This window comes from Aphis gossypii, chromosome 2 (assembly GCF_020184175.1).
Source record: "Aphis gossypii isolate Hap1 chromosome 2, ASM2018417v2, whole genome shotgun sequence".
In the NCBI taxonomy this organism is placed as follows: Eukaryota; Metazoa; Arthropoda; class Insecta; order Hemiptera; family Aphididae; genus Aphis; species Aphis gossypii.
Window position 1 is genome coordinate 8,947,628 of NC_065531.1, and position 17,868 is coordinate 8,965,495.

Here is a 17,868-nt window from a genome sequence, read left to right on the forward strand (position 1 = left end):
AAATGGATAATCTCATAACAGGACGTTTGGTCATTATACTATTAAAAAAATAATATTATAAATGCATTATAATACAGCATAAATCATAATATTTTAAAATTTATTGAAAAGTTATTTTTTCACTCCTCAAGTATTAAAAAAAAAAAATAGAAAATTCAGAATAATATAACAAAATAGTTCCTTACTATTATTTAATTACTTTCGTCTTTTAATATAATATTATTTTTCAACTATGTATTTCATTTTCGATTCACTGAAAAATAACAAAGATTTCGTTTATTTTCAAAACATTCAACGTTATTATTACTTAGTTTCATTACAATGTTATATTATGACGTACACTTTAGTATACCTATACAACAAAATGTGTAAATATTTTTAGGAATAACTCAAATAACTGTATACTATCTTTCAAAATATAGACATTATAGTATTATTTTTTAGTATTTATTTTTATTTTACTTTTTTTTTCATTATAAAATATAATTATTTTTCATTATCTGAAAATTAATTTTTTTTGTGATAAGTAAAAGTGATGATGGCGTATTAAATTGGTTATATGATTTTGTCTTGCGTAAAGAATTCATTCATTGTTGGAACTGCATGTCATGCGGGCTTATTTAATCAATTAGCAGGTCACGTCACCATTCCCATTCAGTTGTCTTCTGAGGACACCTGAGATGTAAGTTAGGGGATAAGAGGATTTCGATGGTTGTGTAGGTTTGAGTGCAGTCGTTTCAAGGTTTAGCTACATTTTGTAATAGCTAGAATTGAGAGATCTTGAATTATATTTTAATGTAATTATAAAACCAACAATATGATAACAAAAGACTAAACTTAATGAAAACTGTACGGTATATTACAGGTAAATTATACAACGAGTTAGTTTTACTTTATTCACTTAAAAGTTGTAACTAATTGCCTTCATGAAAATTATTCAAACAAAATTTGCGTAAATAAGTTTCTATCCAACAAATATTATTTTCTCTGACTAAACAAATCAATCCATCGTACACGATATAAGATACAAAATAACTACGTAACTTAATGTGTTATCAACTTAAATATTGTGAATTTAGCTAATAATTATTCTTTTACATTTTTTAATAATAAGTTATTAAAAAAACTTATTTTGACGTATTTATAATCGTTATAAATTTTTTACATTTTAAAGTTTATTTTATTTTATAAATGTATTTTTAATTGCTTACATAAAACATTAAATATGATATTATAATGTAATATTTGTAGTCATTACCCTTGTACTTCAATTGAAAATATCATTTCCACTTTCTCAGAATTGGGACATCTGGTCAATCACGTTCATAACATTAAGCGCTTTTCTAATAAATTAGCTTTGCCTCTCTTTAAAAAAAAAACAAGCAACTTGGACTCATACAAAATTGAATTTCTGCTGTACACCAAAATAGCTGTCGAAAAATGTTATCCACCCAAAACCCACCTTAATGTCATTGCGCTGCCTGTCTTATGGGTACACTCAGAGTTACCTACTACAACCATGATCCATGATATATCAAATATGTAAAAAACACAGATCTTACGTATGCAATATGTCACCAGTCTTTTCTTCAAAATGTGTACTATGCCATAGCAGTCACCCAGCCTATTATAAAGCCTATTCAGTTTATAAAAAAAACCTTAAATTTTCCAACAATCGAATTCAACGAGAACGTATCACTCCTGCTTTCAAAATCAAAGATAGGTAACATTCCTAAATCCACTTTAAATAAATTTCGATTCAGATAAACCATCATATGCTCAATCTGCTTCTTCTAACCTTACCAAAACTATCCTCATTTTTCTTCAAACATCGAAACATTATTTACTTTTTCTATTTCAAAATTCAGAGCTATTTAAAGTTTCTCCAGTCTATTCTAAAAAATGTATTAGATAAATATAAATTATAATTATCTATACTGTAGTAAATCCTCCTCATAATGTTGATATTGTTTAATTTTAATACAATAAAATCTAATTAAATTAGAATCATAATTTTATATTTTTATTTTAATAATTATCTTTATTTTAAATAATAATATAAACTTAAACTACTTTCTATATTGTATTCATTTAATTGAATTGTCGCAAATAGTACAATTTTCTAATTATTTAATTTAATTATTGAGCTAGCATAATTTTATACTAGTAACTAATAGAAAAAATATATAGAAATATATCTTCAAATAGTAATAAATATCATATCCTAATAGATGAAAATAAAATATAAAAAAGTAAATGTTATAACTCTTATGTACCTACCTAAAAATAAAAACCGTTAAAATGTATACCACTATTTTGTTTTATGAAAACTATTCTTTTTCTTTGATGATATCGGAATATTTAGAAGTGTAATAATATAATATTACATATTATACTTTTAAAAATAGCATAGATCTATACATTGTACTTATTTATTTTTGCTTTTGAAGTGCTTTTAAATGTTCGTCGTTCTTTTTAATTTTCAAATAATTAAAAAAGTTACGTATTGTATTATCAGTCATAAGAATGTCGTAATAATTTACAAAAAAAAAAAAAAAGTTAATGTATAAACAATCTCACAATTTCAAATACTTATATAAAGTTCATAAGGATACATTTTATATTAGTTTTTACGAGTAGTAATATATTTCAAATTATAAATATAATATTTAAATGTATCTGATTTATTCAACAATGGCAATTTCTACAACTTGAATAAAAGTTATTTTAACGACTTCGTAGTATTGTATGATAAAACAATTAGTAGTGCATAAATACGGTATGATATTTCTAATATCATTTTGAGAATTCTATTTATAATTTTTAATTTATCCATGTTCTGTTTTTTGACATTTTTAAGTATATTTTTGAGTATATAGGTACATTTTAATTCATATAAATATATAAGAAGTACTATGTGGCAAAATAAACTTATTTTTTTCTTAATATTTAATAACCAAACTTAAATCAATAGTTTCTTAGTTATTAAATAACCATATTAAAATAAGTTAAAAATGTAAAATAGATATAATAATGAATTTAGTGTTAATTACACTCCAAAAAATTTATAAAACATTAAAGTACTAAGTAATATTATAATTTTAAAATTAGCCTTTGTATATTTCAAACATATAAATTATCATAGATATATGCATTAGTACACAAAGCAAAAACTCAAAAATTAATAATCCAAATTTTGATTATATTATAAAAATATTCAAAAAATATAATAGCATTAACCCTATCGAACTCGAATTAATTTAGATAGAATTAGCGATGTTTAGTATCAACTTTTTTTTTTTGAATTTAATTAATATTAATTTTTGGGAATAAAAATAATTTTTTGTTTTCAATTTTTATCGAAAAATCTATTTTTAATAAGAGATATTTTTTTCTATTTTGTGTAAAATAAAAAGATACGTATTTTGGTATTGGCTACACTATTTTAGAGTCGAAATTGATTACGATAGATAGAAAAAAATCGTTAAATAATTTTACGGTAGAAATTGGATCTGATATTCACCATATACTGAAAAAAATGATGATTCTCATTTGAAAAATATAAGTTTGTTAAATATATTGCTCCCGTGTTTCTTTTGTTAAATGTATGTTAGAGTGCAAATGGTATAATTGAGATTTTTCTTGTGTACTTTGGGTATCGTAATGTTTTCGTGGCACGTGTCGCATATTGGGGCTGGTTCTTTTGTAATAAGAAAGGATTATGTGTTCTATTCTGACCCAAGTAATTATTACTTCATATTTTCTTTTAAAAATAAGAAGAAATTTCCATATTTTAATGGAAGGTTTTATATTTCTTAATTTGTATAGAAGTGGTACTTTATTTCAAATTTTCTGCCATGCTTCCTTTGTTCTGAGGTTATCAACCTTGAGTGTCTCTGAGGGTAAGGTTAGGTTAATGCTATTGTATTTCTGGTTATTGATTTTTGTACACAATACTACTACTAATAAAATATATTATTCTAGTGCAAAACAAAAAAAAACCTGTACGGCTAAGTGCCCTATTTACCCTTCCCCCTATAACTCAAGCATGCTTCCAATTTATCCTTTTTCTTGAGCGACTACCATCTGCATATCTTGGTAAAAATGTCTCCTTAATTGTAGACCAAAAATGTTTGAAATTTAATGTCTTCGTTTATAATTTATTATACTTGTTCTATGATTATATAAGTGCATATTATATCTTAGTTAGGATAAATAATATATACATATCTTATTGTATATTTTCAAAACAACAAAAGAATTTGGATCTACAATGTAGAACATGTCGATTTTTAAATTTAGAATGAAAAGCTTTCCAGCTATTTGTTGTTTTACAGTAATGTTTATTATTAAATGGTCAATAATAATAATAATAATATTATAAGTATAATATACTCATCTTAAAATGATTAATATTAATCTGTGTGTAACTTATATATAAAAAAAACACAGACCATGATTCAGATTAGATTTTTTTTCGTAATTATATCTGGGATACTAGTATTATGCAGTCTTTTCCTTTTAATTTTATTTTGGACAATGTAATGCATGACTATTGACTATGATAGAATATTGTATTCCAAAAACTATTACAATCGACTCCTTTCTCACAAGGTTAGGAATTATAGAAGCTATATATGTCATACAGTGATATATCGCTATAACATTTTAAGATTTTCGTAATATTTTCAATGCAATTTTTGTCGTTCAAATGATTGTTATGTTGATAGAATGAGCTACACGGAATTACTTACATAAAATAATCGACAAATAAATATTACGGCGGTACTATGTGGATTTGTTGATTCGTTATACAAAAAGTTCTCTTTTAAAAACTTCATTCTGTTCTTTTATTGTTCTTTTCTAAACATTTGATTAAAGCGATGACGTAAGTCATGACTTAACTTTTGAATAAATATTTATATATATTATAATAATATATATAATCCAATGTGTCACAGCGCTCTACTTCTAGGAGTCCACTAAGCTCCTATGCTGATTCATTATAGTGAGTCGCTCAGAATAAAATGCACACGTAAGTTGGAAATCTCACTCGGGATTGATGTTGCCTATTATATTTTTGTATTTATGCAATATATCTTCGAGTTAACCTATTTACAAAGTCTTACATAGAAGGAAACGAAAAACATTACACATATCTATAGTTCAGCTGTATGCTGATTCATATTTCATTATGCATTATGTTTTGCTTCGAAGTTCTTAAGTCATTTTATCCAGTGATTCTTTTTAAAATACGAACTTAGAAAACTGCATAATCATATACTTTTAACCAAAATATAATGATCTAATTTAAAATATTGAATGTGTAAGTTGCTATAAGTTATTTTTAGTATCCATAAATAATATTTTTTTTTCTTCAAATGATAATCAAGCAATCAAAATATTTTTGAATGTTAAATTATTTGCATCGAATTAATAAAAAAAAAATGTGTCAACTTACTTGTCTTAGTTTTTGGATTTCGTCTATAAGTATTTCTTCAACTTCTGTAGAATCATTTTTTTTTTAACAATCCAACTCCGGAATCATCATCATTTTTATTTTTTGCAATGCACCTATGCATTACTAGTGTATTGACGTGACAGCAAAGTTTCTTTCAACGCTTTTTAAATTTGGAATAATAATACTCTATGCGCAAATAGTTCTATGTTTGCGTTTTAAAGTATTGTCGCGGGATGTGTTACTTGATGAAATATTTGGCTTGAACTTTTTTCCCCGTGGTGGACTGAACATGGGAGATCATCCCTGGAAAGCCATCAACTACCTACGTGACTATAGCTGCGATAAAGAACATCGTCGTTATTTACTAGCTCCCTGCGGCCGTCATTCGTGTTTTTTGCAATCATTTTATATAACATTATGTTTTAAAGCGTGCAACTATTGTAATAAATACTTAGAAAAGCTTTTATTCAAATAATGTGCACACGCGTGGTGGCTTGTATAATATTTCATAACGTTACGGGACAAACCGGGCGATACTCGCGAATATATTATTATTATTATTGTAACACAATGATACTGGAAGCGCGGGAAAAAAAAATAAATTCGTCGTTTCCGTCGGGTCTGGACTGTTTAAAATGTTAAAATTCTGAACACGGGAGAATACTTCGGAGGAAGAGCACGCGCGCACACGGTCGCCACTCGCAAGCATAACGTAATATAGACGCACGGCCACACGGGTCAGGGTTTCCGGTCGCCCACGTGCGTACTATACCGATACAAATATACCATGTATTATGAAAAATGCATACAACCTATGTATATATTATTATTATCACGAAGGGGCAAAACTATAGCTTGAACCTTTCGCATTCTATAGTTTAGTGTGTATAATGCAATATTGTACGTCGTCCATACTGCACCCGTATTAATATTGCATCGCGTTGTTATGCGCGAGTTACTCACGTCGCCGTCGTATAATAATACTCTTACATAATATGCGTAGGACTCCAATTCTTATCCGATACAGTCTCGATCCAATTGACGTGCAATCATACGATCATAGTATATATGATTGATATTAATATTAACTGTTTGTTTTATTTTTATTAATGTATAAATAAAAAGTACATTGATTTTATCATTGTGCCCGTGCGCTACGTTTTTTGTACTTAAAATATATTTTATATGATACAGGTAACAGGTATTATAATAGTAATTAGGTGTGTGTGAGTACGTATAAATATTATGTTAGTAGAGAGATAGTAAATCATTTTTATCTTCAAATTTATTTATTTAATTAATTAACTGTTTCAAAACACCAAATGTTTTCAGAACGTTAACAATAAATCATAATATAATGAAAAAATTATTTAAATATAAATATATCTATTTAAATAATTTATCAAGGCAATTTATTATTATTTATGAATGGATATTTTTTACAATGAAATATAATATATATATATAAGATTTCTATTTTCTATTTTCTAAGTCATTAGACAAACCCTTATAGAAATCAGCGGACAAATATTATATTTTTGCTTCTTTAACTAATATATATTTTATTTTTAAGAACATTGAAAAATATACATTTTTTTTCTATCTCAAAACGTACATTATTGAGTACATACTATAGTATAATGGTGTAAAAATAATGTTTATATTTAAATGTGAAAGTATAAGGTAATAAATTCTATTCGATAAAACTTTGTATTATCAAGTAAGTTATATTGTAGCTGCACCTTTGGCTTTATCTATTTTTTCTACTCTCTAAGATAAGATAAATTCTTTGGCAATAAAAATAGAAACACATAAATTCAACTAAAATGTGAGAACCTAATACGTGACCGCTTACATTGCAATACAGTACAAATATCCAAAGAATACTACGTAAGTTTATGTCCAGAAAAAATATAATTATATTTTCAAATTATGGTGTCTCACTTTGCACTTTGACGTTTCCGGATGCATTGTTAATCTTTTCAAGCTAAAATAACGGTATACAACTTTGAACCAATAATTAAAAAAAGTTTTTATGAAACTTTCAAAAAATTTGCATTTTAAAAAAAATACGTAGTACTTCAGTAATAACTTAATTAGTTAAAAGACTTAATACTAATTATTTATGCACAGTTTTCGTGAATTATTCATCGATGGGATCAGTAAATTTTAATGTTTTTATATAAATATATATATATTTTTTTTATATATATATAATGAAAATTTATGATTTAAAAAGCAAACGAAAGCGGTTGGGCGAAATGATGATTTTAATTATTATTTGAAATGCAAATTTTTGGATTTTGCAATGTTTTGTTTTCACAAAGCCCTCTTCAATTAGTTCTTTAAACTTTTTACCTCCGGTATTTTGTTTAAAACGAAAATAAAAAAATAATTAGTTACTCACATCCGCCAAGGGAGACAAAGTCAATGCATGTATACATTTTAAAATTATTATTATTTTATCTCAAGACGTAAATATACACACTACAAACCTATAGTTATATTTGTACTTTTTGGTTCTTAACTTATTAACATTTAAATAGGTACTGTCATTAGTCAATTTAGTTAACGTTACTACCCTATGTGAATATAGTATTTTATTTACTGAATATATTAAAGTTTTTTCCTGATTGTGCTATTATATAATGTTATATAAATAATAATATATTAATGTAAATAATAAAATTGGTAAATATGACTCCGTACCTATCGAAAAAAATAAATGCATATAAAATTAAATATATTATAGAAGTATAGAAGCTTAATAATTAACTTGAGATGAAAAATGCTATGTAATAAAAAACTAAAAACACTAGTAATCTAATAAACGGATTATTATGAATTTAGCCACATAAACTCAACTAAATAAGAATTTTAATAGAATTACGATCACTAGTAAATTATAAATAATTTATAGTAATAACCAAAAAGTATTAATACATTTATACATATTATGTATATTATTTTAGTATATAATATAATTCTTGGCATAAAAGTGAGATGAATTGTATGAATATTATGTTATTTTTAAAATTATTTCCACATCTAAAGACATGATAGATTCAACTAAATCTAAGAATAATAATACCTATTATTATGTTTTGTTTTAACAGATTGTGATGAAAAAACGATTAATTTGACTAATAAAACATCAAAATGGATCAAATAAATAATTATAATGATTAATCATCATACATATAATATATTAATTCGTTTTAAAAATATATTTTTAAACTCTAAATGTAATACTGGAGTATGTGCAGCTTTAAAATGTTATTTCATGTAGATATTTCATTAGATAGCGACAATTAAAATTGCAAAAATCAATATTGCAGCATGAACATGAAGGAAATGATTCTATATAATGTGTAACTATCTCAATTCTGCTATTGAATAAACTATTTTTTTAGTTTGACGCATATATAGTATAAGTAGTATTATTCATAAGACACATATTTAAAAATATCATATGTGTTGTGGTTTTATAACTTTAATAAAATTGATCAAGTCATGTAATTTATTGTTTAGATTTTACAAATGGAGGTTGTGTAAAACTATTTCTAAGCCAAAACCATATACCTAACTCTGCATACAAAATAATTAACGATAAATAGTTAAAGTTTACATAATTAATAATGCAATTTTATTTAAAAACAAATACAATAAATACTTACATCAAATTAAAATTGTATTGCTATATTTTTATTTTTTATTTTTTGTGTTTTGTTGTAAAAATTCACTATAATAATTACCATTATTAAACCTAGAATTATTAAAATGAGGAGAGGCATTTAAAAAAAATAAGTAAAAATAAAAAAGTGGAAAAAATTCGTAATTGAAAGGTGTTTGTGTATAATAAAAATGTTTATCTTGCAGTGTTGTTTCCGTCAGAGCAAACAGGTTAGTTTTTAATATTGTTTCATTTCCTCTTTTGTATTCACTGATACTTTTGTCCAACAAGAGAATTGAAAATAATAGCATTTTACGACAACAATACACGATGATAATATTTTAAGTAAGAGAGAGAAAAGAGTACTTTGTAGGTTTTTAGTATACGTATCACATAATGTTGGAAATTTTGAATTACCAACGAGTATTTCAATGCTTATTGACTTGTGAGATAATATTTAATATTGAACAAAATAACAGTTTTAAAAAGCAAACTATATTAATTATTGCTATTTTAATAAATGTTGTTGTTTATTAACATTAAACTTTTTTAATACGTATACATATACACCATTTAATCAAATAATGTTCACATTTCAATAAAATAAAAACTATACTTTATAATAAGTATCTGCTTTATTATTTTTAAATTCAATTAAAATTAAAATCATTTACTCATCTTTATCGTATTATAATAATATGTTCGTAGGTAATATGTTTTTGAAAATGTATTTATTTCCACGAGTACATATTATTGAAAATCTCAATAAATATAATAACATAATGATACATTTTTCAAACGTTTATAGTTATAAAATATTTTAAACCACAAAATCATTAATCCACTACATTAAAATAGTAAATAGTTACCACTCGGTAACTGAATTTATAAAATCACCTGTTTACAAATAATTAAAATATAGAGTAGCTTCAAGAGCTTTTTTGACTATGAATTTATTAAATTATTTAATATATCCTAGACGGATTTCAATATTTAACTTAATAGGGAAACTAAAGCATATCATACCTATTAAGGTAATATTTTATTTTTTTCAAACAGATTTTGTCATGTTAATAATATACGAGTATAATTTTTTTTTAATAATATTCATATTATATGATACGTATATTATTCATTAATTTATGCAGCAAGTTTGTTGTTTATGTCATCGTCTATATTTTTAAAGGGAATAATGCAATTCTAGAACAATACATAGTTATTTATACTCGCTTTCAGCTACTAAATACGTGTGAAAGGTTGACATATTGAAAACTTAAAATGAATACCTACCATAAGATACTATAAGTGTACTATAAGATAACTTAACGTAATTATATTTGTACTTTTGTAGTTGTTTCTATTTAAAACCTAATTAAAGCTGAATTTTAAAATAAATAAGTATTGGTACGTGTGCTACGAGTAATGTACAAATGTTGCAGAGTATGTACTTAAAATATAATAATGCATTTATTTAGTCAATATTTCAATACAATTAGATATATCAGATGTAGGTGGTATACAACAGCCGTCTTAGCATAAATTATGTAAACTTAGTCAATTCATAATCGGAACACGTCTGATGTGTAAAACTTGTCACTAAACTGTTGAGTCACAGAATAGTAAGCTTTCTACTAGTCTTTTAACCACCTCGCCAATGAGCTTAGAAATTTAAAATTATTTGTACAACTCGTGCTGTAATATAAAGCGCTTATCCATCGACAAGGTTAAGTCATTGGTTATATTCACATGTAATGTTAATCAGTTCAAACATAAATTGACACCAGAATATTGCAGTTGTATAATATATTACTACCTATGCTTCATATTATAAAAAAAGTAAGTAGATATCTTATTTTAAAAACTAATTTTTTTCTTACTTAGCTAAGGTTTAAGGTTAGCTAAAATTAAATTAAAATATTATGGATTTTAATACCTGTGTACTATTTGTTTACCCACTCTCTTCAACAATCAGTTGACAATTGTTGCTATATAATCTTATTTTTTAATCTTACATAATATATTTTAAATTAAATTAATAAGAAGAATAAAAAATTGAAAATTAAGTACGTGTTAAATACACAATGTGCATTGTACTTTATATTAATAATTACTCTTTTAAAACTGCAAATAACTATTTACTATTTTATTAGTATTAAAATAACTTAGCTTTTTGTATTATATTTTTTGTGAGCATTTAAGCACTTATATTATTTATAAAATCATAAAATTACAATGATTTTGTGATGTAGACCATATTATATTGTATGGTAAAAAATTACTATGGGTTAAAGGTACAATGATTAGAACTTCACCACTTCGGTACTTTTCAAATGTAAAAAAAAAAAAACTTTAAATAATAATTAGTAATTTGTTTAAGAAAACGTAATAATGGAATTTACCGTATAATAAGTGAATAAGTGTAGGTATACATAAAGTATGTATAATTTTTTCACACTACCTGTTAGAAGTACAAAAACTAATTTAATGTTACACGTATAATGTGGAGAACTAATTAAAATATTATCCAAAGGTTTTTTAAATATAACAATTTCACAATTCAAAATTTCGTTCAACAACCTTAAGTACTGAGCAGAATTGTAAACGTAAAAATGAACATAGCAATTTATAGTGAAGTAGAAACATAATGATTTTAATTAATTATAACAAGTAAGAGATGTATAACACTCTTATATTATTATTGCTAAGTTGACTACCAATTTTTTCAATTCTAGAAATATAAGATGGTACTATTCTTTTTAAATTTCCAATCTCTAGTATAAAACATTTATACTTATATTATTAAACCAATATAAGAAAGTTTTAAGATTAAACTAATAAAATAAATAATGTTTAGAATAGTATTAGATATATCATAAAATTGATAAAAATAAAACTGTGGCCCAGTTTGTGTAAATTATTATCCTAAGATTGTAAAATAATTAGAATATTTTACTTACGGTTAAGTTAGGTTGTGTAATGTATATTTTTCATCGATATACATTTTCATTCGTTAAAATATCTACCTATTTTTTTAATTTTACTTTAATTTCTATAAATTATGTGAATCAATTACCTAAGTTATTTCTTACAAAAAAAACAATTTATCAACTTTTATAAAAAAATGAATGAAATCTTTTAAATGTTTATTTTTGTTTAATATAATGCATAAAAAACAAAATATTATATAATTATTTTAATTATGCTTAGAAAGATTTCACAAAAATGTATTGTGATTATTACATATTTATGGTTGTTTATTTTTAAATTACAACTAATTAACAAAAAACTATTTTATGGAACCTAACATCGCATAAATAATCTTATTTTTATAATTTTTTAAAACCAACCCTTCCTTCAAGATATAAAATTAAAAAAATTCACTGTTCAAAAAAAAAAAAAAAATGATAAAATTAAAACATAAAATTAAAAAACCAAAAGATTCATTACTTAGTTTAGAGTCTAAAATATTAAAACGATATACCTATAGTATCTAGTGGTTAAAGTCGTAACCACTCAAGCCAGCTAAACCCAGCATACTCGTATTATCTTTTAATAAACAAAAAATAATAATTGTAAAAATCCAAATATAGTTAAGTTTTTTGTAATAACCTTCAAAGTAAATATTGAATTACTTATAAATAATATTAAGCAAAAATTATACATTTGTTTTGTTTTTAGGATATTGTAAAATGTTTTAAAGCATCAAATGGTTTCAAAATATTTAATGCTAACATGTTGATTCTAGTAAGTTTGCCATGGACTGCAATATTATATCGTTATAGTTTGAGACATTAATTTTTATTTAGATACAAATTAAATGAGGAATAAAATAAATTGTACACAGAGTAACATACTATTTTGAGCACCCATCAAAAATAGAATGTCAAAATTATGAATAATAATTTATTACATATTATAGTAAAATGTACAAAAAACCGGCAAAAATGACACGAATCAGGAACAGGCGAACATACAGTTTTGTCAAAAAAGTAAACACACAAAGCAATTGTCGATGGATACATTATAAAAGTATATTATACTTCTGTTGTTATAATTTATAACTTTTATGAACATTATAGCCACAGAGTTATTTTTTTCTTGTCTCACATTTACATATTTTTACTATAGTACATCCATGGAGAAAATTCACTGCAAAACAAAAGTATATTTTACTATACAGTAATTATCTGTAATTGAGGCACACATACAATTGCTTTGACATATACTTTTAATACAAAACCATATTTATTTATAACATACATATTACACAAACTTATAGTAAAAAAAAAAACATTATTATTATAAAATATATAATAACCTAGGTACGTAATTTATATCGTCATTCCTTGTACTAAAACACAGCCTTTTTAGTTAATTTTTTATAGAGTATTGTCTTGGCTCGAGCTGTTATTTTATATAAATTTGTATCATATAACTCGTCTTTAAACCGATCGACTAAAGCTCGTCAAACTGAATAATATATTGGCTTAAAACACCAATAATATGTTATAATTATGATCTACTTACTTACAAATGTTTATTGTTTAGACTATAAAGAATATTGCCCACACTATGAAATGGGCAATAAAGTAAAAAAAATTAATTTAAAAGACAGTATTTTTATATATTATAAATTTAATATTATAAAAACATAAGTTAAGACTCGGCGTTTTTGTTCATCAATATTTAAAAGATTAAAATGATGTAGGTAATACATTTTTACAAAACTGCGTCATAGTACTATAATATAATATACATTATAAAATATAATGTTTTAAAGTTTAATTGTTTACGCACATGTGGTAGGAAACAACTATTATTCAATAGTAGTAGTAATAATAATAATAATAATAACAAATGTTACATCGTTAAGAGTTACATTTTAAATTATATTATCACGTGTTACGTTATAATTTGTTTCTATATTTGATCAAGATGGCTATGTCTCAGAATCTTACTCGGTATGACTATAAAATATATGTACGAAATTGTCTAAAGTCTACTAAATATAAAAAAAATAGTGACATTTTAACTGTGTGGGGACGATGGTTTAGAATCCGGTGGTGTAGTCCTTTCACTGGCAGTAGTAGTTGGTGAATTTTCTGGCCTTAACGAATCGTCCATTCTGTTTTCATCATCTTCGTCCTCAGTGTCTGCTCTGTAAATACTTGTCTCGGCAGCTGAAGGAATAGTTGCCAAAAATCGAACACTCAATCTATTAGGAGAACCACCCACGACCAACTCGGGGTCGTCTAACACGGCTGGTTGGCGAGTCAGCCGAGGCTTTGGTTTATGATCGCTACAACCTACGCTAGACCTGGAAGTCCTTGTGCTTACACTAGTGCTGGCCGTGTTAGCAGAACCCGAACTGTCATTTCTCGAGCTCGATAGATTTGAGTCTTGTGAAGTCTTCCTAGTCACAATCCACGAACTGGCACGCCTCTGTTTTGGATCAAGAAGTCTCAAGGGCACACCACAATGATGATGATGATGGTGGTGATGGTGTTGTCTCCATGAATCCGATCTTGACGAACTGTAATTTTCACTAGAAGACATCGATGATGCACGTTTATGCTGCTTTTGTTGTATTTCAGCAATTTGGTAGGCATACCGGTCGCTTCTCATGTACTGTCTGCCCGAATCAGATTCTCGCTGCAAACACGACATTATCCTTCTAAATTTGATGTTGATCCAATCGTAGAATGTCTCTTCTGTTTTCACAGACTTGTCATCCAACAATTTAACGTTACAGCTACATGGAGGATGAGGATAATTGTCTCGCGAAGACCTATCAACTAAACTGTTGGTGTTGGCTGGTGTCTGCCTGTTGCTGAAGTTAGAACTATGCCTACACCTTCCGATGCCTCTAGTCACTCTCGACTCTTCGATAGCTTTGCATATCATCACACAATCTTTTTTGAACTGTTTAGTCAATATTGCATACAGAAAGGGATTGCAACACGAGTTCAAAGGCAACACAAATACCGTGAACACTTTAGCTTGTTCCAACGAGACAAGATGAAACCCACAAATAGCTGTCAGAGAGACGAATGCTATAGGGGCCCAGCACAGCAGATCGGTAAAAACGAGCAATGCCATGCGTTTAGCGATTCGTGAATCGTTAGAATTCCAAGCCTGGGAGCCTCTGATGGCGCAGTACATTTTCAAATAGCATCCCATGAGTATGAAAAATGCCACACCATTTATAAACATCAAAAATACTACATACACCAAACTCCATGTGCCAGTAGTAGTTTCGAATGGCAAGCATGTTGCATACTTTCGGTAGTCAGACACGCCAAACAGTGGCAACGCGGCCATCCCACCAGCGAAAATCCAACCACAGAGCATTATGTATGACGCATGCTTAAGTGACAGACGTTTGTTTAGATGCATGGCGTGCGTTATTGCGTAATTTCTTTCCAGTGTGATCACGGCCAGTGTATACACTGAAAGTTCTGAACTCAGCACTGCTAAAACGCCAGCCAGTTGACAACCGGCAGACATTTGCCATGGTATAGCGAACACTTTAAACTCTCCCAAAGTGCCAGCGTCAACGACAGCTAATATACCTGTAAAACAGTCAGTTAATGAATATCTTGGTTAGAAAAGTTACATAGAAATATTTGGATAGATTCATATATTATTTTAATACTATACCTAAATAAAGACCCATGAAGAAATCGGCTGCTGCCAAATTGCATACGAGAAACCTGGGCACGTCTATTTTACTTCTGGCAAATATTAGCACAAATACCACAGTCCCATTTCCCAACATGGCTAATAAGAACACAACCCATACTCCACATCTCAATGTCCACCAATCAAAGAGATCTTGGCATGGCAAAAATGGACCTATAATAAAAGTTTTAGTTCAACTCTCTGGTAGTCTTATTATATCATGTATGAATAATTGAAAATATTTACCAGGAAGTGGCAAGCACTTGATTTTTGACGACATAACATCTTGTGACCTTCCTTCCAATTGTTGTTCTTCAAAATATTCCTCCATGTACGATGGTAAATTCCCTGGATACGTGAAGTCTGAACCAAATGAATCCCATAAATCATTGACTTGCGTTCCAAATTTTTTACTTAAGTTTTCTGTAAATTTATGATAATTTTCATGTACACATTTATAATTATTTAAAAATAAATGCATGAATAATTTCAAATAGGTATATAATTTTCGGTTGACTGGATTTTAACAAAAATTATAATGGATAAATATAACAATTATTTAAAAAGGGGTGGATGACTTTTGTATTATAGCGCAAAATGTCATTCTCAGATGGCGTGCGTTTGTTAAAAAATAAGCGCTCAATTTTAAGTATAAAAAATGAAATAACTCCAAAAGTTTTATTTCACTGTACTTGAAAAAATCTCAAGTAGATAATAGTTTCATTTGAATAACTTATTTATTTTATACTCTATCTGCTGTTATTGCAGTAAAAAACTGATCAGACACAGTACAGAGACTAAGTATGAATGTCACTCACAACCAAGTTTATAGCTGGTATGCACTTAAATTAGGGTTATCATATTAAAAATATATATATGTAATATTTATATTTTAATAATAATACAATAATATTCTCAATGAATTATCAATAAGATGTTACATGCAACTTTCAACTGCAAAAACAAATGAAGGGAAAAAAATATGGATAAGAATGTTCCCTTACTTTGAATTTATATTAGATTTCGAGGGAATCACTTTAATTTATATATTGAATTAAAATTCAATGGTAATAACTAATATATCAATGTAAACAAAAAACAATTCTGAATAAAAATATTCTGTCAACCTATTTTACTAACGTAACTTATAATATTTTTTAATATGTTTTATTTTAATATACAGCAATACAATTTATTAGTTTTACTATTAGTATATTGATTACTGATTTTATAATATAAAAATATTACATTTATTTTATTATTAATATTTAATTATAATAATAATATGTTTATTAAAAGCCACCATAAAATATAATTGTTATTAATTTATGAGTCAATAATACTACATTAACACAAAGTTAAATTAAGTTAATTAGTTAATTATTTGAATAAGTAATATTATAAAATTATTCTAAATATTTTGAAAATTTCATCGCATTTAGTAAAATTCATTAAATACGAAAACGTTTTAATTTCCTATGATTAATGTTTTTGAACTATAAAAAAATTATTAACATCGTTATTCATAATTAAAATATGCAATTTTTTTCTAAATTTGATTATCAAATAACTATAAAAATAATTGTGACTGAATGTTTTTTGAATTTTTAGTTCCAATATGAACAATTTATGTACGATCATTAAAATTATAATTTACAGTATATAAATTAAATTTTATAAACATGAATATCAGTTAATATTATCTGTACTGGAAAGTTGGAAAACTCTAAAAAATTATATAATAACTTTTTTTTTAAAAAAAACTTTAAAAGTACGTGCTTGTATATAATACCAAACGTACACATAATACAAAATTACTATAAGAAACAAAAGTTTGCACATTGAATATAAATATTAAAAATTCGGAGAATATTATAAATTATTTTGACGTTATGAAATATGTTAATAAAATGCGTATTCCTTTTATACTTCGTGTATATTATGTTTCATATGAATGTTAGCTATAAAATGTAATCCAATAACAGATGAACAAAAAAAAAAAAAAAAGTAATAATCATAATAAAATAAAATCATGCCACAGTGTTGTTTCTCA

At 26.0% G+C, this 17,868-nt stretch overlaps 1 protein-coding gene across 1 annotated transcript in view; it reads right to left on the bottom strand.

The window, feature by feature from the left end:
* Positions 1-13,023: 13,023 nt before the first annotated feature.
* LOC114125461 (leucine-rich repeat-containing G-protein coupled receptor 5) overlaps positions 13,024-17,868 on the bottom strand; it is a 77,492-nt gene continuing 72,647 nt past the window's right edge. Inside the window, exons 16-18 of the mRNA XM_027989116.2 lie at positions 16,062-16,238; positions 15,795-15,989; positions 13,024-15,706 (exon numbers count right to left, since the gene is read on the bottom strand). Coding sequence (XP_027844917.2) covers positions 14,163-15,706; positions 15,795-15,989; positions 16,062-16,238 — 1,916 coding nt within the window. The 3' untranslated portion in view covers positions 13,024-14,162. The remainder of the gene's footprint in view (positions 15,707-15,794; positions 15,990-16,061; positions 16,239-17,868) is intronic.